Consider the following 24,485-nt stretch of genomic DNA (forward strand, 5'->3'; position numbering starts at 1 on the left):
TGCCTCCCTGACTGATTCCAAAGGACAGGAGCCTGATAACTGAAGGCTCTACCTCCCATAGTACATTTAGAGACCGTAGGTACCACAAGCACGCCTGCATTCTAGCGTCATGTTCAATTTCCTCAGTTTAATTTTAAAGATCACAGAATGCGGAAACTACAGTTACCTTAAATCATTCTCATTTATTTTAATGCCACTTTTTACACTTGCCAAATATAATTCTGAATGTATCATGTTAATTTCTTGTAAAGCCTTGTTTTGCAAACTTTACACAATGTATCTAGCAATGATTTGTTTAAAATAAAGTATTTTGAAAATGTTGATATTTTTGGGAACCTTTAGACTTGATGAACTGATATGTGCACAGTTAGGCTAACTTAAACATGCCTGAGCCACTAGGGTTACTCATTTTTAACCTAGGCCTATAAAAAAATAATTATAACAGCTCAATTGAATTTTCACATTTATTGCAGGGTTTAGTGCTTCAAATCACTATTTTTGGCTATTTATTTTATGACATTTCAAAAGCCCTTTTGTGCATTATATTGTTATTGGTAGACTAAAAGCAGGCCTACCCAACTTTTTTTTTTACCCTCGCATTACTTTTTGCTTTTGATCGAGCTCTCTGGTGACCAATTGATATAGTGAGCTCCTCTGAGGGCGGGAGTAGGGACATTTCTGGTGGGTTCGAGGGAGGGACTTCCTTCATGGCAGTAGTTGGATGGCAGGCAGCTGCTGGCTTGACACGTAACTGAAGTTAAAGGTGCTGTGGAGGCCTTGTAGGGGACTTGAGGATTTACTCCACTCTTCTTAAGCGTCTTAGAATTGGAAATTTACAAGTCCGAGGGAGGAAACGGTGAGCAGCTGTTCGGTCGTCCGCCTCGGTTTGTTTTGCATGTGAACAGCGCAGAGGGAGAGTTTGACGGCGAAAATCTGAGCGGCTACTTTGAAGTCACAGGGGAGAGTCGTAAGTGGATGGGGCTTTGCTAAATAATGTACACATTGGGGGAATATTAGCGCCTAAGTCGTATTTTCGGTGTTGGAAATGCTCGGGGAGGGGGGGTTTGTTTAGTCGACACCCAGGTAGGAGGTGAAAAGTTGTGTCGGAAGTTTCCAGCAGCAGAGACGGGGCTTCCTCGCGGAGACAGCGGGGAGGGGTGTGGGTCCAACATGGGGAACGGGGTGTGCTCCCGCAGGCAGCGCAGGATCTTCCAGTTTCTCCTGTTGCTCACCGTGGTCTGCGGGATGATGTACGGCGGGATGATCTCGTATGAGGTGCACAAACAGCTCAAGAGGACAGAGGCGATGGCGCTGAAGTACCAGCAACATCAGGAGTCGCTCTCGGCACAGCTCCAAGGTAAAGATTGAAGCGGGGATGTGAATGGATGTCTTTTTTTTTCTTTCTTTTTCCCCCCGTCTAAACACTGTGACAGAATCTTCTCAACCATTTGATTTATTATGTTTCACATAAAACCGAAGTTCGGTTCGAAATTGTATTGCCATCTTGATGTGTTATCGTGTTGGTGATGACTCCACTGCAGGCTGTGTTTGACCCCTGACCCTGGTTGGCTTTATAATCTCGTTATTACCAGGTTATGGTTTTAGCAAATTTGGCTTTAAAGGTCAACTGAGAGTTTTTACTAGATTGGACAGGTCTTCCTCTTGCTTATGCCTTTGCTGTCAGACTGAAATATGACCCCCTCACTGCTAAGGCTGTGATGCACACACATAAACACACACCTGGCTGAAGCCACTGTGTCCCCAGGCTCACCTCAACAGTGCACATCAATGTACTTGAATGAGGTCAGTCGGAACATCTGCCTTTCTTGGCCACAGCTGGAGAAACATAAAAGGAAAATAGGTAACCAGCGCCTTAATGACAAAGAAAGCGTCACAGTTTAGCACAATGACGCATACAGTACTCACTTGTGGATGAAAGCTTTTTAGAAGTTGGCATGGTGGATGTTGCACTATCATGATATTGTGTTGCTGTCGTGCATCCTTCCTTGGCCTTTAATGAAGACAATATTGATTGCATCACTTTTGATGATGTGGCCATGATGTTGTCTTGTCACTGCTAACAGTGTATGCCTATCAGTTTACATTTCAGATATACTGTGGAACGGTTTCAGCGCAATACAATAATGAAGGATGAACTGATGGTATCCTGTAACTTATCTTGTATATTGGCCGTTATCGGCGCTGTAATCCGACATTGTTCCTTCTGAAATAATGTGACATGCACCGATGTCTGTAGCCGATGTGTATCTGTTTTCTTGCAAGATCTATTTAATGCTGGCGTGCTAGCATACCAAACGACGGAATAAGAGAAAAGTTGTTGTCATAGCTCATTAAAGACAGACGAGAAGATTCAAAGAAGGAATGACTGTTTTAAACAGCAATCAGCTAAACTGTCTTTTTCATCCATCAGTATGTTGGCTTAATGTTCCATGATCATCTTTGCATTACTGATGTAAACAAACATCCTGGTCATATGACGATCAGATATTTGTATTAATTGTTAATTTTGGACTGTATTATCTGACAGAGAGTTGTGAAAATGCTTGTTACAATGCCCTTTAACCCAGATTGATGTCCGTAATCATGTGCGGCTTGTTGTGTGTGAACAGTCTTTGACACAAAGTGGTTCATTTAGTTTGTCTGTTTTGTTTTTTTTGCTTCAATAATGGACTATAATGAAGGACTGATTTTCTGTCAGCTTATTGATGAACACCTTAATGCTTGAATTTTAGAGCGGACCACTTTGTCTGCCTTTGGATCAGAGATGGTTCTTTTCCTCTGTGTCTTTGGTTTTTAACCCCATTATTTGAAGAAGAAAAAATAGCTGCTTTGTTGAAATCTGTTGGCAACGAGTCGGTTATTTAGTCACAGACATGATACTTGTGTCTCCAAGAAAAAAAATCCCACTTGAAGATATGACATAATCAAACTCAGTGACCTTCAGTACAGTATGTATCCCTGCGTAACTAGCAGAATATAATGTTTCAATTAAAAGTCTTGCATGCCCCACCTCTGCAAATGATAAAACAGACTTGCCCTGCAGTAACCTCACTGGTATGCTCCCTCTATATAAACACTTGAACACTCGCCGCTGTGTGGGCAGGATGGGAGGTTTTGCATCATGCCATTATGCCATGAGTTTAAAATTAATAGCTTGATGCAGAGCTCACTCCTACATCACATCACCCCCCCCCCCCCCACATCATGGAGTCAAATAGTGTGACAGTGTTTAGTCCAGACTCTGGACCTGTTCAAACCAGCTGTCATCGATCCACAGCTTGGTTCAACAGACCTTCCTAGGAGTTGTCCTTCAGACTTCTAGTTGTCAAATTTGGGAGAGTAATGCATGCACACAGAGAAAGAACTGTGATTGTTTAGTTGTCATAGTAATCATTATGTGACAATTTACTTTGGTAAGCTGTTTGTCTAACTTGATGGCTTTATGTGTTTTGTGCCAATTTCTACAACAAAGGTAGTAAGACGAGGTCAGACATAGAGGTGGGCACAGTTAATAATATATATTTAACTCTGTTAATCCGTTCAGAAATCCGTTTACTTCAATAACGGTTGATCTGTTAATTCACTTAATATTTAACTGCATGTTAACTGGTATTATAAAAAACAACAAAAAAATCAGCTTTTTGCAATGTCAATAGATTTTCTTAATTCTTAAGAGACCATGATGACGTATCAAACTCAAAAGTACACACATGTCTGTGTTGAAAATCTTTTTGTTGTTGTTGATATATCACCTCCCCTGACGGGCAGCTGTTAGTGTGTATTTTCTTTATCACCGTCATTTAAACAACTGCTCTTCTGTAGCCTGTAGCCTCACTCATGCTGTACCTCGCTAGAAAGCTACGATTCTTGTGATTCTGACCATGTAAATAATTTTAGGATCCAATCAACACAGCAACTACAGTGTATGCATCTGTCAGACCACCGAAAAATAAAACAAGTCTTATATCCATAAGTATCCACAGATTGCTTCAAATTTTCCACTGCTGTTTTGACTGTTTTCTCTTGTCTTTGGATTGACACGTCAATTGACCAATCAGGACCTTCCATTCACTGTTCCTAGACTACTTAAGCCAATGATAGCCTGATTATTTCTCAGTTTGTACTGTTTGTTCAATGTTTCACCTTATATGTGTAAGATATGGGATAGGATTATATCTATCTATCTATCTGTCTGTCTGTCCATCCATCATCTATCATCCATCCATCTATCTATCTATCTATCTATCTATCTATCTATCTATCTATCTATCTATCTATCTATCTATCTATCTATCTATTTATCTATCTATCCATCTATCTATCTATCATCCATCCATCCATCCATCTATCTATCTATCTAATAACAACAGGGGTCGGCAGTATATATTGGGAGAGTCAGGAGCAAATGAGGTCAGCTGACATGGGTTGGTGAAAATGAATTCAAGAGATGAAAATAAAATGACCCAAATTTACCGGAAGTTAAATGTTTGAGATAACAATTTTTTCAAATTAAAACATCAACGGTAGAAATGAATACATAAAGTGAATTGCTGATAATTAACGTTAAACGGATTAACAGACCTGTGCCCAGCCCTTCTTCATCCCACGTGCAGACTTACAATTGAATGTCTGCTTTCCCAGAGCTTGTAAAGTCATTTACAGGTGGACTTTACACACATGACTCCGTTTTCATTTTTCCACCACTGTGACAGTATGAAGTGACTCTTTCTGTTATTGTGGCTTAACACCATTTGCACCACCAAACTAAAGCACCACACCCGTCCTTTCATTGTAACTATGTTGGTCTTTTAGGAAATCACAAGGCCAAGGCAACTTGATATCCATGGCTGACTGTTGATTACTTCTTTTTGTGTCCTATATTTAGAGGTGGGCCATAGCCTGGGGGATGTGAGCCAACCATATTGATTCACTGCTGCCCATTATAACCACAAGCTGGCAGTTGTCTGTCATTTAAAAGGATCAACTGGCACTTGTGGTTATGCAGGCACTCTGACAAATGTGTCCCCGTGATTTAGCACCCACTCTCTCCCTCACACACATACAGAACCATCATTGTTTAGATATCTTTTGTAAGCATAAATCAAGTGGAATAATTAAAGCCAGCTCACAATAAGTGTTGTGGTGATTATAAACATTGCCAACGCTCTTGTCTCAACAGACGGATTGGTTTGTTTTTATCCAAATGACAAAGGGAGAAAAGTGCTTTTGCAGTCAAAGTAAGAACTGAAGTCTCTTCTAATGGTGAACCTGAGACTGTAAATATGGGTGGACAAAACATGTGTGACGTCACCCATCTGTTACGGCAGGGAGCTCCGGAGGCTCTTCTGCGTCAGATATCATTTTTTGTACCAGACTGTAAACTTGAGATTTTTTCTGCTGTAAAAAGTAAAAACAGGCTTTTTTGAACGTGATGTGTATTAGGGCTGTCACACTTGCAGAACACTCCTGGAAAAACTCCTGTTTTTGTGAACGCAAAAAATATTTCACTCGGACTTCACCCGGAGTTTGTTTTTTACCTGCAGCAAGAGCTGATGTGAGAATGACTCCAGCTCGAGCCAATGGGAGGGGGGAGGGACGTCTCTATACTGTGACTGGAGTCGGTGCATTGACTGTCTGCCCATGACGACTACGATCTCACAGAATTAAACAGCTGCGTAATGTTTTCTGTTTACCAGTATGTTGTATTTTTTATTTTTTGTTGATAGTGTGATTCAGCCAAACCACATGGAGCATTGCTATAAAGGCAAATATACTCATTATAGCATTGTTTAGCGGTCTGTTGCTTCGTCCGCTACTTCTGCATCTTTTTTTACAACAGATCTTACCTCGGGATACCCCCCCCACCCCCCGCCCCCCCTCCCGTCTGACAGGGATAGTCTCCCGCTGTGAGGTGCATGTGAACAACCAGGTCAGGAGAATATCCGGAGCGGAGCCTTCAAAAGTTACAAATGACCAAGGCTCTTCATTTAGAGTATGAACCAGTATCTTTATTTTTAGAACTGTGTTTGGAGTCTTCAATGTTCAACTCTCTATTTTCTCTAATCAAGTCCATTATTGAATGATGAATGAGAGCGGCTGTTTCTTAGTGGGTTCTCACTTCTCACTGGTCTTGGGTTTCTCAGATAAACTAAGTCACAAGTTCAGTAGTAGAGACATATAAGCTGTTGAAACTCACACCTGCCTGTTGTGTGTTCTGAGTTATCTTTTGTTTAAAAGAAACATGAGGACGGTCAAATTGTTTACCATTTTTGTGTGTGTGCGTGTGCGTGTGCGTTTACTGGGTTTTAAGGTACCTGTGTGGGTTGTGTTTACTTGAGGTTTGAAAAAGAAGAAACAGGAAATACCACGAGAGGAGGAAGTTTCATAACAATGATATATTGCTGCTTGTCTCTGAGAGTTTCTGAATGCTTAAAATGGCAAATACAGTGTCATGCTTTTGGTGGCAGCATTGCCTGGCATGTTATTATCAGAAAAGGTGAAAAATAAAGATAGACAAAAAGATCTTGTGCACTTACAAAAAGAAAATGTGGACAGTAATCTGTGTCTCTTGTTGGAGATGTAGTGCTATAATGTGAAACCTATTTAAAAAAAGGAGCTGTTTATTTTTCTGGAAAACCAAAATTGCTGCATGAAATGCAAGGATATTATTCTATACTTTGCTTTTGTGGTCTGATTTCTGATCTTGTTTCAGCTCATGTGTTCTTTCAGGTTGTCTCGAAAGGGGCTTGTCCTGTAAAGACAGTTGACCTGCATGAGTCAGATTTCCTGTTGAAGACAGAGGTCACTGCAGGGTACACAGCTCAGGTGTTCCGTAAGCTTTTTGAGCAAGTAAGATTTTGCACACATGAGTCAGTCATTCAACACGTTTATGCATTTATGGAAAGAGTTACTGTCCTTATTACATTTGTATGCACTCGTCAATACATTTTGGAGATTGGCTCCGTTGTTTGCAGTGTGTGTGCACAAGGGTAGCAGTGTAAACACACACTCCTCAAACAAGGTCTTGGAACTCATTTCCCTGTGAGACTGATAGTATTCCCAGCCCACACCACTGGATAACTTTAAGTAATCGTGTCTACAACTCTACCAGTGAGCCAGTAAAGGTCACTAGGATAGAGAGCGCCCTTGTTCTCACTCTCACACAATGAAGGAAATGTTCCATCATTCTGGTGGAAAAAAATGCTCGTTCTCCTTTCTCATTGAGTTTTTCAATGTGATAAAGGTAGTCTGCACTATGTTTGTTTAGTGTGAATGACTCTGAAACTTCAGCATTGGATTGGACATGTATTTTCAGCACAAATATTTAGTGATATTTGTAGTGACAAACTGAGTAAAGCAAAGAATTTAATAATTTCTTGTATTTGTGATGTGATTTTTTTTACATTTTTTGTCAACTTAAATTGCAAAACAAGGATCAGAGAAATAATCATTTTCTGATTTGGAACAATCTTCGATGAATTTTCTTGAAGTTGTTTATGTGAAGCACATTCAGTTTTATGTGGAATATGTTGTGTTAAGAATGACTTTGCCTTCTGAGCACTATTAGTAGGTTTGAATAATTCAAAAGCACATCAAAATAACATCATCTTTTATACTGTAGCTGCCTTGTAGCTTTTGCCCTGCTTGACATCCCCTAGAGAGAGGGTGTGTGTGGAGTGACTGAACTCAGCTAAAAGCAACATGGCCTCATCTCTGGCACTCCTCACTCCTCACATTGTTGAGAGTGTACAGAGCGTCGACGATACAGAATACAACCTCCCTAATGTCATGTAGCTGAACCACCAGCCCATAATGCTCGGATAGGTTTGAAGACATTTCTGAAGTCAGTTTGGATAGATTACAGTTTTGGTTTTGCAACGACAGTTTATTTTAGTTTTCTGGATTTCAGCCATTTTTACAGGCAACAAACCTGAAGGTCACGTGTTACCTCTTTATGAGTCTAATGTTGTGAAGCTGAGAATCACTGACTTATTAAACTTGTTTCATCAGGTCTGTTGAGGGCATCATAACAATGACATTCAAAGCTGTCATAACAGGCTCAATATGGGACCTCAGCAGTGTCTGACTAAGTAAACTAGGAACATAGTGTTTTCTAACTCTGCTCTTTTATGTTTACAGTGTAAGAGTTCCATTACTTAAAATGTGTTTGTTTTGTTACAGAGGCAACAGTATGTAGAATACAGACAGAGATTTTAAAAAAAATATTTGTTTTCTCTGTGGCGCCGGTGGCACAGTGGTTAGTGCGCGCGGTGAAGCCATGGTGGTTAGTGCGCATGACAACAACCATCCCTGACGCAGAGCTACACATGAGGACGACAGTGACGAGGCCTCAGCTTCAGCCTGCACTCCCGCTACGAGTAATTAAGAGGGAGGAGCGAGCCAGGCAGCATGGAGCACATAGCGTCACTCTTGGACAGCCTGCTTAGATGCTGTTGTTAAGGCATTTTGCTGTAGGCATCTCCATGGACACCCCTTGAACAACATGGGTCCTCCAGACCAGCACTTTTGGATATTAGAAGTATAGCTCCAGGAAATAACCCCTTGTGCAGGAGTGTCTCACCCAACTCGTGCAGTTCATCTTCTCTGCATTCAGCGTAATATCTGGAGTTCTTTCTTCCTTCCCTCTCCTGTTTTGTGTTTTATTTTTGTTGGAATCCATAGACTTCTGAGCGGGTGGCCCAGGTTCGAATCCTGCCTGCGGCTCCTTTCCCGCATGTCATTCCCCTCTCTCTCACCCTGGATTCCAACTATATATACTGTCCTATATCTCCATTAAAGGCATAGAAAGCCCAAAAATAAATATAAAAAAAAAAAAAAAAAAAAAAAGTTTTCTCTGTTAGACATTTTTGCAGAAATGGTTTCAGAGGTAGTGGCCGAGAAGAACATCCTGTTTCGTTTCTTTTATAACCTCAATACCATTGTTGTCATTCTCTCTTTTACTGTGCGTGTGTGTTTCCCCTGACTGTCTCTTTCCCTTCACTCTTTTTTTTTTAGTTTTCTCTGTAACCACATGCCCTCTCATTCACTCTTTTACCTTCTACTTCTCTGTATTAGTTGGCACTCCCAATAAGGCACAGCCACATCATCAGTTAGCATGCCCTCCCCCCCCCCCCTCCCCCCCACCAACCCGTGTCATGAAGGAGTCACAGAGAAGAAGAAAAGTGAAGAAAGTGGAAGAAAAAATGACGTAGTTATTACAGCCAAAGTTGTTATTGTTGCTGTCAAAGTCGGATGAGTCAGACTCCGGAGGCTTTCCCAAAACCGCAACAAAGGATCAGAGCCAACATGTGTGACCAAAGAGTCGATCCTCAGCATCAGATAGAAGCATTGAGAGTCTACGCTCCGGGTTAGGGGCACAGATGATTCATTACAAAAGTGTAGACAGGAGCAGGGCTGTGCGATCCATATTTGTGGGGGGATTTTGCTGATAACATGTAAATTGTTTTCTTAAAGGTAACAAAAAAATACTGTGTTGAATTTTACACTTAGTTAAATAAGTTCATAATGATGATGTTAAAACATACTTTTTACATGATTTATTTTCAAAAATAGATGTGAAACATTGCTAATGTAAATGATTTGACAGGAAGTGCTTTTATTTTGAAGCCGCAGGAAATGCAATATGCAATGTTGTTGTTGCTAGCCTGATGTTATGAAGTCGATAGGTTGTGCAGAAGTCTGTGTAGCTTGTTCCTTTCATTCGTAAACTTTAATATCTGAACAGTAAATGTTTCAGTATCAAAGACTTCTGTCATCATGTGAAGACTACACAACACAATAACTATCATTTTTTTTTTGCATCCCTCAAAATATGTATTTGTAAAAGTTTTGTATTTAACTTGCTCCGTCTTGTAAATAGGTTATTAGTAATGATATTAATGAAAATAACTTATTAAAGAAAAAGTGTTATAATTTATTTACCTAAAAGTGAGTCATTCAAGGAAATACAATACAAACACTACTGACATCACCAGAGCAAGTATCAAAGAGGCCTGCAGGATTTACTTTGTAAAATATTCCATAAAGACCAACAACACTGTAACGAGAGTATTTAAAACTGACACTTACTCGTAATGTAAACAAGGCATGAATCCAAGGCAAATAAGACAATCATCTTATAATATTTAAATATTGAACTACGAGGTATAAACATTAGAACATGGATTAACATTCAACTCCTCTGCTGTACGGTGAAATGTGCAGCATACAGCCGAAGCAAGAACAAAAATTTAAATCTCCAAATCCAAACTTCAAATGTCTAATGTCGCACAGATACCAGAAAAAAACAACAATTTGAAACCTAAAAGATGTCCTCTTCTTCAGATTGTGGCATCATATCCTTTGCAGTGTAATTGGTGACAGCATTTGTTTGTTATTCCTTGCCATCTGTTGCCCTTCCTGTCATGAGGCACTGTGGCTGAATGACCCTGCCAAAGTTTGCTGACAGTGTTTTTGTGTTGCCGGCACTTCAGCTGGATGGCAGTGGTCAACTGCTGACTCCTTTTGACATTCTGCATATTCTGTGTGGTGGTTGATTCACACAGGGTGAAATAAGTTAGCTGTTGTTTTTATTTATTTATTTATTCAATTTGTTGTGGGGCTTTTATTTGATAGGACAGTGGATAGCATAGGAAATCAGGGAGAGAGAGTGGGAAATAACATGTGGGACAGGAGCCACAGGTTGGACTTGAACCCGGGCAGCCTGCTCGGAGTACCAAAGCCTCCGTACATGAGGCGGGACCTAGCCGCTAGGCCATCTGCGGCCCTGTTTGTCATACCACCTCTCCATGCAAGCGGGGATGATCCACAGCTAGCTACTAAATCTTAACAATATCGATTCGGAGGCTGGTGGTGTGTCTCCTGGCTCTACGTCTTCATGCAGTGAATGTGTCTGAACTCTAAACCCTCATGGCCCAAAAGAGCTGAATGACACCTCACTCATAAACCATATAATTCTTTCATGGCAACATGAATCGCATATAGTACTATCTAAGAGTGGGGTTTGAGATCTCATCTCTAACTCATTTCACTGAAAATATGGTCAATTTTGAATATTGCCAGTCAAAACAGCTGTTCTAGATTTTCAAATAAGGTGGAGAAAAGTCTGAAACAGTTTAAACAAACCGAAAGGGTTTAAATTCAGCTTTTGCTTGAACTATACATGCACATGTTCAACAACAGATTCATTGCAAGACAAAGTTCTGATATGAGTCGGTGCAGGGCAGGTAAAGACGACAGCGTCTATGAGACTGGAAGAAGTCAATTAAAATGTAGTGTAGTGGAAAGAAATGGTCACCTTTTAAAACTGGTTCCCTTTGGGGGAAATTAAGCTTTAAAAAACTTATAAACATGTATTTAAATCACAAGAAGTGCAGGAGAAAAAGCTCATATTGAATTAGGTACAGCTTCACTATACATTTGAGAGAAGTGCATCCGTTTTGAGGATTGCGCTGTAGTGCTTTTATGTATTTACATCCAGAAAGTATTTTTTAAATGTGCTCTTTATGTAAGAGCAGAATAGTTTCGCAGCTTGAATGCAGTCTCATTAAAATATTTTTTTCTTTCCCCTTTTTCATATCCGCCACTCTTGTTTCTTGTTCTGTTTCTTTGGTTGGTGGTTACTTTCTCCAATTTCCTCTCTGCCAGAATGTGTGTACGCACGCACGCTCACGCATACAAGAGCACACTGAGCCTGAAGAGACAGTTTTTAAATTGTTCAGGTTTGCTCGTGTATTGTTTTTAACTACACTTAGTAGATTTCTTAATTGGCGAGGCTTCGAGCAAAAAGTAGAAAATAAGTGGACAAAAATGTTTTCTTAAAAATGCAAACCAGCTCTTTTTATTCATTTGTTGCATTTCTTTACATGTGTGTCATTATTGCCTTGAAGACAAAGTACTGTGCTGATATTATCTCCATCCTGTTTGCTATGAACATGAACCGAATTCCAAACAAGGATTATTTCTGTGTCCATGGATTTATAATCTTAAATCTGATGAAGGTGAAATAATTAGAATCTTTTTGATAAGAATGTTGTTCAAGGGAACAGCTGGAGAGATTAGAAGTGAATGTGAAGGATACAAGAGCTTTCAGTTTATCAAGGAGCTTTGGGGACTTTTATTTTTAAACCAAGAATAATGTTGGTATTTACCATGCACTCTGAGTTTTACAAAAAGGTGATAAATACTTAATCTTCTCAAAACTCCTCTGAAATCACATTCATAATTATACTATCGCTCCTAAGCAAATGCCACCCAGCAAGCACAGACGCAAACCTAACCGCAATGCATGTATTCGCGTAACCACCAGTGTTGCCTCAAAAGCCCCAGCTTTCTGCCAGCGGAGGATACAACATGTACAGAGGTCACACTAAATATCACACCCCTACTCACACTTTCGTATCATCTACAAAGCTCACATCCTCATTCAGTCATTCACTCTAAAAGGAATGTTTGTGAATGCATTATTTGTGTAACTGCTTTTTTATTTAGTTAACTCTCTTTCAAACAGAGTTAAAGCTCACTTAACCTCTCTGTTTTCTTTCTCTCTCTATCCCCCCCCCATATTTTCTCTATCTCCCTCTCTCTCTCTCTCCCTTATGTGCTCAGTGGTGTACGAGCATCGCTCCAGGTTGGAGAAGTCCCTTCAGAAGGAGAGACTAGAGCATAAAAAAGCCAAAGAAGGTGAGAAAAATAACGGCTACACTCAATTCCAGCTATTCTACTCTGACTGTCCATTAGGAGACACTTTGGGGAATTCACATCACATTCTGAGACAAGTTATAGTATTTTTCACAGCAGTCTAATATTTGTTCTGGCATATTCTAAGACCTTTACTTCTTTGGTGACAGTACTATACAAGTCACTTTTATCAGGATTATTAAACACAATTACTCTTTTATCTACAACATCTGCATCACATGAATTAATTAAACAGTTAATACTTTAACTTTCAAACACTTTGAAACATTTAGCAGACCTGACAAAAACTGGAGAAAACGAGTGCAACACAGCATGCAGCAAAATATTTTTTTCATCTCGATGACTTGTTTTTCAAAATCTTACTTGATATTGAAGTAACCTTAACATCTGCAGGATCGGGTCTACACAGATTTATAACAGTATTTCCCACAGGTCGTTCCCCACTCTCTCTCTCTCCATGATTTCTGACTATCTACTGTCCGGTCCCTCTAATAAAGACACAAAAAGCCAAAAAGAAATCTTAAAAAAAAGTAAAAACAGGGGTGGCTGTGGTTCAGTGGTAGAATTGGTTGAATGTTTGCAGTTTGATCCCCAGCTGTCTTCTCTTTATTTATAATAAATGTATCATATATATCATTCTGGTTCTATTTCTCAGATTATCTGGTTTATAAACTTGAATCACAACAGTCAATCAACAAGGAGAAGGTAAGTTTTCACATAATAACCTCTGTTATAATTATCATCGTTTACTTTTTATAGGCCTTTTTGGTTTGTGTCTTTTTCTCTCAGTCTGATTGAAGTATCTGTTTTGTAACTTTAATTGGTTTTTTTTTAAAGCAGTGTACAAATACTGCTGCTACAAACGTTAGCATTCAATATAATTCATGTATTCTCCATTACCTGATGTATCAGTAACAAAAAGCCCGAAACACAAAGTCACACCTGTGTTTTTCCATGTTTGCACAACATGTTTTTGTTGTTGTCGTTTTATGTTCCAACAGCAAGACTCCAACAGCAAGTTCAATTCTCTCCAAGTGCAGCATCAGATGCTGAAGGTACAGATCCTGTTGATCATCTCATTCACAAACATATGCTTACCCAGATGGTTTATTCTTTCCATTAGCCCTGACACCCTCCTGTTTTTCATAACCACATGCACTTCCTGTGACCTTAACACATCTGTGGGGTGAAGTTCAACTGATGGGTATCACCTTTGTTTTCATGAATGTGGTTCTTTTTGAAGATGAGAAAGAAGACAAAACATGTCCTTGCAATGACGACCGTGTTTGATTCCTATCAGAATCAGCATGAAGACCTCAAGAAGCAGTATTACGAGCTTCAGGACCAGCACCAAGTTCAGGTCGACGAGCACAGCCGGCTGCTGGGCGAGCACAAAGAGCGCTACGAGAAACTGCAGCAAGTCAAAGAGGGGGAAGTCTCTCAACTCAAAGGTGCTGATAGTCATTATTGTTTATGTACCACTTCATTACACACACACACACACACACACACACACATGCAGTGTAGTTGTCTCATCATTAAACATTCTTACTTTGTCTCCATCTTCTGACTGGATTAAATACTGCATGTCTAAAGCCATGTACATGTGTGCATACTGTCAGCTCAAGAGAAGAAAAGTTTTATTGTGCTCGTCTTTGCTTCACAGTTTCTTAAGACAGCTTCCATATCGCTGTTAGTGATATAGAAATGTCATGTGTCTGATGCTTTGAACAGAGAGGATCCGTTATTAGTATCATGTGTAATAAGGATTAGAAAAAAGAATCAAGATATCGACATTAGATTCTATTTTATGTGTTGCACATGTGTTTCAGTAGAATCCTGTTTTAGTTGATGCATGTGATGTTTTGTGCTGTGTGTGCTGGCAGAAAACGTTTATAACCTGAGAGAGGAAAATAAACAGCTGAGGAAAGCCCATCATGAAATCCACACACAGCTACAGGATGCACAGGTGAGACTTAAACATTTTGATCATTAATATAAAAGTCTTTATTGAAAAGGAAAGTTTACTTACAGTCCTCGGTTGCTCTGGTGTGTTCAGGTTCGTCATCAGGACCTGAAGACGTCCCATGACCTTCTTGCACTGACACTTGAAGACCACAAGAGTGCGCTGGCTGCAGCTCAGGTACAGAGATGTCGACTCATTGTGAACTCACAGTCACTACACTGTCAAAACAACGGCCGATTGATGCAACATTTCTGTTTTACAAGCAATTTGGTTGCTTTGGGTTTTTTTTTTTTTAAGTCAAGTGTTGTAAATGTAATTGTCTGGAGTACTCGAAGGATACAGAGACTGTTACTGCTTTTCAGTTTCTGTCGTTCAGGTCAAGTGCAAAACATTGTGTTCCTCTCAGCCTTACTTTAACCTTTGTTCTCACCTTCTCAATAAAGCAGGTCAAATGGTTGTTACAGTAGACCGTGTTAGCACAAGTGGATGGGAAAAAAGAGGCCTGGGTCTCGCTTAGTTTTGGGGAAATAAGATCAGATCTCTCCCTCTCTTTCTCCCTTCTCTCTCTCTCTCTCTCACTGCCTCACTCTCTTTCTCTCTCACACACACACACACACACACACACACTGAAAACTCTCTCCTTCACTCCAGGGGGTTTGGGTAAGTCAGGGCTGTCTGAGCAGTGTAACAATTCAGCCAATTAGCCAGAGAGACATAACGGAGGGAGTGGAGTGAGACGGAGATAGGGGGGAAAAATGAACCCCTTGTCCTAGTATTAAAGTATATGTATATATAAGATATTTGTCTTAGGCCCATAATTCATCAGAAGACCTTTAACTTGACACAGTCTTGTAGTAAATATGTCTCACTAAAGCCTAGGGAAATCTGGATTCTTTTTAGACACAGATTAAACATTTAACTCTTGATGGAGAGCATCACATCAGCACCAGTATCAAACTATTTCAGCAGGTATCCAGCCCATTCTGTCACAAATCCCAATGATTTTATAATCAATAACTTTTCTGCACTCTTAAAGTTCTTAAAGTTTGATTGATTGATCCCAGAGTTTCACAGATGTAAGAATACTGATACTTAAGCAGCAACATACACGTCCCCCAGGATTTTCTCTCTTAAGCCCTTCATTGGTTGTGTATGTTGTTTCTTTTAGGTTCAGGTGGATGAATTTAAGCAGCTGAAAGATTCCCTGAACAGGGTGCCCAATCCAAGAGAGCCTGAGCGAAACCCTGCTCAAGCAGCTGCCGTAGCTCCTGAGTCCCATGTTCAAAGCCAATTACTTGATCATCCACATAAAGATGAACCAGTCCATGAGGAAGTTCATCAGGACACTGAGTCCAGGGTAATGTGGGATTCTTTGGTATCCTTCTGATATGAAGGCAAGAGTTACTATAAAACTATAATAAACTCACGTTCCTCTGTCTTTGATTTGTTTCAGTTGAACAATCAAGAAGAGGAGGAGCATGTTAAGTCTCAGCATGCTTTGTCAGAAAAAGAGGAGGATGGAGAGGGAGAAGCAGAGAGGAGGAGGGAGCTGGCGGAGGAGGAGATGGCTCAAGCAGGACAGCCTCAGAAGCTGGAGGAGGATCCTGATCAACCTCAGGACGAGCAGCAAGAGGGAGAGGAGGAGCCACAACAGCCGGACGAGAACGCCCTGGATCGACAGAGACGCCAGCCGCTACCGGTCAGAACTGGTTTAGGCTTTAGTCTTATTCAAACCCAGTTAAAAGGGATGTTGACTGTGTTAAGTTTTTCTGTTTATCTTTCAAAAGTTGCAGGTTCAGATTGACTTAAAATTCAACTCATTTTAAACAGCAGTTTCTTTGAATATTTTTTTACCACAGCTGTGGTAACCTTTGAATAATTTATTAGCAATGTAACCCATGGATTTGGTCACTTTGGGAGCATAACTGCTTCTCTTATTGAAGGGCTTATAGTCCTTTAATCCCAGAGGAACTGCAATAATTTACAACCTTTGCTCAGTGTTAACTTGTTTGACAGTGACAGCAATCTCATACTTTGTTGTACTATTATTTTTAGGCTAACATCTTTCAATTTTTGCCAAAGGATAAAGGATTCCAAGTTTTTGTCACAAATTAGCACCAACTCTTTGTGTTTGGTTTGCTCATTATTTATTATCTCTCCCTGTTCTTTGAAGAAAAAAATCAACGTTTCTTTTTTTAAAGGTTGTCCATCCAGAGTCCCAGCTGCAGCGCGAGGCCCACGCCCAGGTCGAACGTGTAAAGTCAGCGTATGAGCAGCAACAGGAGCAGCAGCGTCTGGAGGCCCAGAGGGCTGAGCAGCGCAGGCAGATCCAGCTGCATCAGGAGGCCCTGAAGGCTCAGAGAGACAGGGTGCTGAAGGAGAGGGAGCAGAGGCTGAAGGCGGAACAGGAGAGGGAGCAGCAGCAGCAAAGGGATGCCGACAGAAGAGAGCAGCTGCTGAGAGAGGAGCACCAAAGGTCAGAATTGAAATCAGTTGGAAGTTATGATCAAGTGCAGAAGAGAATGGCAAAATTTCTACACTAAGGGTGCACTCACACCATGCAATCTGTACCGTGCCTAAGCATGCTTCACCCTCGTACGCTTTGAAGAGGTGTGCTTTGGCACGGTACAGTTCATGCACAAGAACTGGTAGACAACGGGGACAGCCTTCATTATGGAGAGATCCTAGAGTGTTGTGGCTGTATCAGAGTAAAATGACTCAAAATAAGCCACAAAGTCAGTAAAGTAGTTGTCATTCAACTCTGTGTTCTCTGTGTTGTTCTCTGATGTGTGGATGCAGACTCGACTGTAACGCCATGCATGTGTTGCATTAAGACGTTATGTACAGAGGTAACCGTGCTCAGGCCTGGTTAGTCTTGGAGCAGTGTGAGTGCAGGCCAGCAGGGGGGCGGGGAGGGGGAGCAATCAAGATTAAGCATGTTACGTGACAACTGGGCCTAGTGTGAATGCGCCCTCAAACTATGTAATTAGTCAACATTTTTCAAGAACAAGATCGTGAAATGGACTGCAAACACGTTTTGTTTCAACCCAGAGTTTAATTTTTGCTACATTGAAATTATGTTTTTTTTAATCTTTATTAGTCCTCTTTGGGGAGAAGGTGAACACGTTTATGACACAAACCTTCTCAAGCACTTTTCATAGAAACAAATAGGTGGTTCATTGATGGGTAAAAACGTGTCCAGCAGTATGTTTGATAACTGTTCCTGACATGTAAAGCTCTGTTTGAGTGTGTCTTCTGTCTGCCTTATCACTGTTGTTTTTAGAAAGAGGACAGAATATGAGAATATGGACAACGACATTGTTCAGGGCGAAGAGGACCGTCACACTGATGATGAAGAAGGTGAGACACAAAGAATACAACAGGAGATGAAACTGTCAGATCATATACTCATAGAAGCAGTATGGCATTAGTATTTATTTATTCCATTTTTTTGCTTTGTTGTTTATTTTCACAGAGAGAGATGTTCATATGTTACATGATGACGAGGAGAGACAAGAAGCGGACCCCAGGGTGTCTCCTCATCAGCGGGTGACTGCGTGCTCCATCTGTTAACACGTGCATCCTCATCGGCTGTTCATTCTTTCAACACGTTCAGTCACTTAACATTCACACCAGTGTATCGTGTGCCATGTGTCCATTCAGCCATCCATCCACCAATCAATTCTTTCATCCTCCCTGTCCGCTGCAACCCCACCACACCACACCACACCACCCCCACCCCCACCCCTCGCACATTCATCTTCTACTTGTCTGTCATCCCAGTGAGCTATTAAATCTCCTGAATAGCAACAAGGCAATTAATACAACATTAAAGAACACTAACGACCACAATCAGCTTTGATTTATTATCCTCCATGCTGCAGCTTTATAACATCCTCATTATAATATTAATACAAACATCAACCCACTAGTCCCTGTATTATTGTCGTCCTGTATTATTTAACTACTCTAATCCTCTGTAGGGTGCTGGGGAGGGCGAGATAGACCCCGAGGACGATCCGAACAACCAGGGAGAGGATGAGTTTGAGGAGGCCGAAGATGAGCCGCTGCAGCAGCAGCAGCAGCACAAGGTCACTGTGGAGGAAGAGGAGGTGGGAGAGGATGATGAGGAGCCTGCAGCACCAGCCCAGCACAAAGACGCGCATAAAGGACCTGAACAACCTGCTGTGGAGGAAGAACTGGTTGTGAGTAACACAATGAAGGGACAATGTGGGACAATATACTTAGCTTTTAACAGACCCAAGTTCAGATATTATTATTATTAAAGCGAAAAGGGGGGGAAAAAATGAAAGTCTGACCGAGATAAAAGATTAGAGAATGAAAAGGTCTGTTTGAGAATGGGAGAGAGAAGCATTCATAGGGTCATGTTTAGGGCCCTGTGTCCACCTAGCGTTTCTTTTCTAAACGGCAGCATCTTTTTACGATTTTTTTTCAATTGGTAGAGAGTTAGCAGCAGCAGGCGGTCGCCTTTTTTCTGAGCGCTCCGCCTTTTTTGTGCGGCCTCTCGGAGTGCTCAAGTGCTCAAATCCTTTAACTTTTCAGAAAGTAACTGTTTACTTCACGGGCACTCTTTTCCAAATGTATAATAATATTCCCTGTATATTTGCCTCCTACTGAGCGTGTCTTGTACCCACATCATTGCACATTCATGCAAGTGCTTCCGAGCATGCTTTTCTGCCCTGAAAAAACGCTAGGTGGACACAGGGCCTAACATGTCAATACGCACTAATGGTGCTCAGATTGGTATAACAGATAGGAAATATCCACAGGATGTTTGACATAAATATGGTGAAGTTGTAATTTAATGTGCTGGTGCCATTTGTTCAGATTGCTGGAAATCCAGATCAACAGGAAGACGCACTGGATGACCAGTACCAGGAGGAAGTAGAGGACGAGGTTTGTCACATTCATGCTCATACAGACTATTACAACTACCATGTTTGACTCTGACAAATACCACTTGGAAAACATCAATTGTTCAAACTTTTACTCCTAAAACTATTTGAATGTAACTCTTTTTTTGGTGGGTGGTGTCTTAAAGGCTCAGGAGGACATAGCTGGTGGGCAGAAGGGGGAGGAGGAGGTTGAGGAGGAAGGAGAGGATCCATATAATGAGGAGAACTTAGAACAGGTGGGTTCTTCTACAGAGAACAGAAGTTCTGTGTGTTTAATCTAGTTTAAAGGAGATCTATTATGCTGATCCATTTTTAAAAACATACGAATAATGTTACGATATTGGATGTCGATACTAAACCTCAGTAAGGTTTTTTTAAACACAATTGTTGGCGTAATCCCCGGACGTGGTTTCCTGCTGCTCTGAACGAGATGTTAAAATATCTTCTTGAGACTTGTCTAGAACCTGCTGACGTATTAGAGCAAAGTTGTAGGACGTGCCCAGCCCGGCAGCTCTGTCAAGGACGCGCCTACCTTGAAGCTCACTCAGATTTCCCTGTGACTGCAAACAGAGCTGGCCTGTCGCAGGAAAGTGGGCATGTGTGGAGAGGGGCCTTAAAGAGACAGTAACTGAAATAAATAGTTTCAGGCTGAGGCTTAATGAGGGATTTTTCCGACACCAGTATAAGATAATTAAGGTTTTTTTTAACTACATATCTCCCAACACTACTCAATAGGTGTCCCAGACTGACATAATTAACGGTGAAAGTTAGTATGATAGATCTCCTTTAATCAACAGCGTTGGTTACATCGCTTTTTGGCCAAACGCGCTTTAATAGACTAAACTTTTGTTTGGTTGTTTACTCTGTTTACTGTGTTTGTCTCTTGTGTTGCTGTTGGTGATGCTTGTTGATGTTAGCAATTCTTAACTGTGGTGGTTAACTACTTTAGAGGCTTTAGGGGAGATGAAGAGAGGTAGGTACTTGGGGGCCCACAGAACTTTCAAACTTATTGTTTTTATTTCAGCCAATCAGTCTCAAGTCTCCTACATATAAATTAGTGGAGACAGTTAGAAGCACCTTAGGATGGAAAAGGATCAAAGAATTGTCCCAGTCACCTCTCTATAGTTACATTTCATTTTCAGCTTGGATTGTGTTCTGGAATATAATCCCAGTTATTTTCTCATTTCTACATATTGCATTTTTTTGCATCAGAAGGTAATACTTACGACACCAAGGTATCAGCTGCGTTGGCTGCACTCGGGGATGAAGTTGTGTCACCGTGTGTGTGTGTGTGTGTCCATGTCCGTGTTTTGTCCCTGTAACTTGACTCTTCCCTCAGCATGTTCTGATAAATGAGGGAGATCAGGTGGATGGTCTGCTGCCGGGTGTCTGGTTACCACCCCAGCTTGCTTTATTTAATTTATCCAGAGAGGAAATCTGTTTTAATGGAGAAGCTTCTGCACACATTTTTAGACCATCAAAAACAAATGTTGAGTATTTACTACTCTTGATTAAAACTTTGATTAAAGGGTTATGATAAGTAGTTTGGACTTGATATTACTAAGAAGTCATTTAAGGAAGTGATCTTGAAAGTTGAGTAATGATAACTAGCAGTCCAGCAGTCTTCAGTGTCCTTGAGTAAGACATACGACTCTCTACTACTCTCTGTTGTGTAACTGACCCTGACCTCGTGATGAGTGACATTTATTTATTTATAACCCCCACTTTTGTCATTAAGGGCCTTTTTTGTGCATGTTAAAATCATTTAAGTCCAAATGTGTGTTATAATATAATATGTATATCATAAAAGCTGTGTAAACTTAGATGAGATTTTCTTTAAGATGAAATAAGTGAGAGGATTAACTCAATATGACTGTGGATGTGGATGTTCTTCTTCTTGTGTTTTGTATACAGCTGGTCACCTACTAACTGAATGTTCTTGTGTTGCTCCGTAATTTGAGCTCAGTGGAGCTTTCATTTCATTCAGCTTCATTCATCCACTGCTGCAGTTTCTGTTTCAGTTGACCCTTTTCACAGGTGTCACTGCTTCTGTTTGTATCTAATACAATTCAAGTCTGTGTCTTACGATCCCATCGACGGATAAGCAGAAGAAAGATGCTACTTTGTGAAAAATCCTCAGACAATCACACCATAGATTCAAGAGGGAAGATGTTTCACATGCCAGTGTTAGGCGGCCTACATCATTTTCTATCTTCTCCTTCTATGTATAAGGGCATTCAACATTATATCATTTTTCACAAGGGAAATTGTCATGAAGACGGTAGAATTTTCATTTTTTTTGTGTTTTGTCATTTGTTTCAGGATGAGGTAAAAAATCAAGAGGTACAAAGAAAGGATGTGGCTCATGGAAAACAGACAGAGAATAATGAGGAAGAGAATTACGAAGAGGAAGAGGAGGAAGCAGAGGATGAAATGGCGGGTAAGGACAAGGGAACCAATAGGAGGGCAGAGATGTAAGCTGGGACGCAGACTTTGACCAATTGCAGTGCCTTTTTTGGCTGCCCGTAGAGCCTATCAGGGTTTTTTTTTTCGTTTTATTTTGCTCGTTTCCCAAAGGAATTAAACCAGCCATCCATTCAGAAGCCTTATTTGGAAAATTGTGATCTCATGCCTGAAAGATGGGATGCAGTTCAAAAACTGTAGCGATGGAACTGAGAAGCTTACACTGTGGAAATGGACATGCGTACATTTTGGGTGGAAATGGCATGTATACTGTATTTTTTTATTTTATTCATTTGCCTTTCTGTCTTCTCCCACGTCTGCCTGTTTGCATGCCTGGTTCAGTTTAGAAGCAGCAAACAGGCAGAGAATGTATTTTTATCACGAGCTGTCTTTGAGTATGTATAAAGAAAGTGACGATAATTGATGTTGTGTTATTCTGATTTCTTTATGTTCAGGCTTTTATATGTATGTATGTTTTCTTTTTAGTGTTCAAATTTTAATTGATATCATTCCAATCGATCCAGTTGTTTGCTGTTATTTATTTTTTATTGTAACATCTCTGACAATCATAAAAAAGGTCCAAAAATGTCCTTTTAATTTAAGACTGAACTGATTTGTTACACGAGTGCTTTTATGTACTGACGCACAGGACTATTTTTAGTGTATATTTCTGCAAATGCCAGTCAAAGAGATATTTCTAGTGAAGCTGTTATGTAAGGAAAGTGTCACAATGACATGTGCCTTTTACATTTTCAGACACCTCTTCTAGGTCTTAGACATTTTTAACTTGGAAAAGCATATCAATAGGACAGGAGCGATAAGAGCATGCCAGGTAGAGCTGAACCTCTTGCATAGTGCTTAAGCACGGCCTTATATGGAGTGTCTGTGTGTCACTTAAACTGCTGGTATGAATTCAATTCACAAACGTTATGCAATTCACTTCTTTAGTATACTGTTGTACAATGTATAGTTCAATAAATGATGACAATTTGTACATTTTCCAACAGCTATATTTGATACAATAAAGTGGGATTGGATGGGGATGAACCATGTCTGTCACCTGAATGGTATGTATGTGTGAAATAAAGAGGTTGAAGAGTAAGGGATGAATGTGTTGTTAAACTTTTGGAGTTTGATGTTTACACATAAAGAAACCCCATAAAGGGTTTCTTTATGGGGCGGCTATGGCTCAGTCGGTTGTCTCTAAACTGGAGGGTTGGGGGTTAGATCCCCAGCTCCTGCAGCTACATGTCCGATGTGTCCTTGGGCAAGACTCTTAACCCCGATTTTGTCCCGCTGCTTCGTTGGCTGTGTATGTATGTGTACGGAATGAATGGGATTAGTTACTTTCCAACCTTTGCCCTGCTTGAGCTAAAGCTCTGAACTTATAACTGCTCAAATATATAAACAACTGGGTCATCTTCAGCTGCTGTAAAAAGATCTGAAGCTCAAATATTTCAGCGTTACTCATAGAAACTGCCTTAATGACTGAAAAGTACAAAAAGATAATTTCATAGTCTTTTACAGACTGAGATAAAAGTTTTTTTTATGGGGCTGTCATGAAACATGGAGTCTTTTGTCTTTTTTTTTTTTTTTTACATAGCAACCTCTGACATCAGTGTGTGAATGGGTATGAATGGGTAGGTGTGACATGCGGTTTAAAGCGCTGTACAAGCTCAATTCCATTTATCTTTTTAGAAAGATTGTGCAATCATTTCATTACAGGCCTTGGTTAAGCTTTAATTCCATTCACAAATAGCCTATAGGTAATGTTAGGATGTGTGAAAAGGACACTTATGCTTTAAGCTCTGAAATTATAAAACATTTAATTTATGAATCAGCAGGAAATGTATTGTTTGCATCCATTTGTCAAAAGTATGTGAATATATACAGTTCTTAGCTTCTGAGTGTTTTTACATGAATATTTGTTAGAAATGCACAGCTTAAGGGGACTCCTCCACAGAACTGTTGATTGCTGCTGTTTTCAAATCAGCACCTGGAGAATCCCATGACAGATCAAGAAAAGGTTGTTAGGATACTCCTCTTCTGTCCTGTTGCCTGACATGGCTAATAAAATGGATGGATGGACATATTCAGTATTTTCAGTGAGCTTATTTGATGTGTGTGCAATTATCCTTCAGGTCCATTTCCAACAGTGGCAAGACGATCATGAATGTTTCATGCAAGAGGGGGAAAAACATCATAGCTGTTTTTTGTTAACTAATCCCTTCACTTGTCAGTAGATCCAGTGTTCACTGTAAGCCAAGACTGCTTCTAAGATATAAATCATGCCTGCTCTGTTCCTTCCTTTTTTCTGCTTGAGACTAGAGAGGTGAGATGATGGTGTTGTGTGTCTGCTCACAGATGATGAGATGAACCCACAAATCAGGCTGAAATGA

General features: G+C 40.4%; 1 protein-coding gene across 2 annotated transcripts; it reads left to right on the forward strand.

Moving 5' to 3' along the window:
* The first annotated feature begins 701 nt into the window (after positions 1-701).
* golim4a (golgi integral membrane protein 4a) lies at positions 702-24,178 on the forward strand. 2 transcript variants are annotated; one of them, XM_020642886.3, is made up of 16 exons: positions 702-1,357; positions 12,649-12,723; positions 13,397-13,446; positions 13,743-13,796; positions 14,042-14,192; positions 14,628-14,710; positions 14,801-14,884; positions 15,876-16,064; positions 16,161-16,406; positions 16,909-17,183; positions 17,991-18,067; positions 18,183-18,256; positions 18,691-18,912; positions 19,556-19,624; positions 19,770-19,859; positions 21,946-24,178. In XM_020642886.3, exons 1-16 carry the CDS (start codon positions 1,171-1,173, stop codon positions 22,099-22,101), a joined length of 2,082 nt encoding a protein of 693 aa, XP_020498542.1. In that variant the 5' UTR covers positions 702-1,170; the 3' UTR covers positions 22,102-24,178. The 2 variants fall into 2 exon arrangements, with proteins under 2 accessions (XP_020498542.1, XP_020498543.1); XM_020642887.3 differs by lacking the exon at positions 19,770-19,859.
* Positions 24,179-24,485: the final 307 nt, after the last annotated feature.

The sequence above is a fragment of the Labrus bergylta genome, chromosome 11 (genome assembly GCF_963930695.1).
Source record: "Labrus bergylta chromosome 11, fLabBer1.1, whole genome shotgun sequence".
Lineage (NCBI taxonomy): Eukaryota > Metazoa > Chordata > Actinopteri > Labriformes > Labridae > Labrus > Labrus bergylta.

Coding starts and splice junctions, on each gene's coding strand:
- golim4a (XM_020642886.3), top strand. CDS start 1,171: ATGGGGAACGGGGTGTGCTCCCGCAGGCAGCGCAGGATCTTCCAGTTT. Junction 16,407..16,908: donor AGAGACGCCAGCCGCTACCG/GTCAGAACTGGT, acceptor CTTTTTTTAAAG/GTTGTCCATCCAGAGTCCCA. Junction 17,184..17,990: donor CTGAGAGAGGAGCACCAAAG/GTCAGAATTGAA, acceptor TGTTGTTTTTAG/AAAGAGGACAGAATATGAGA.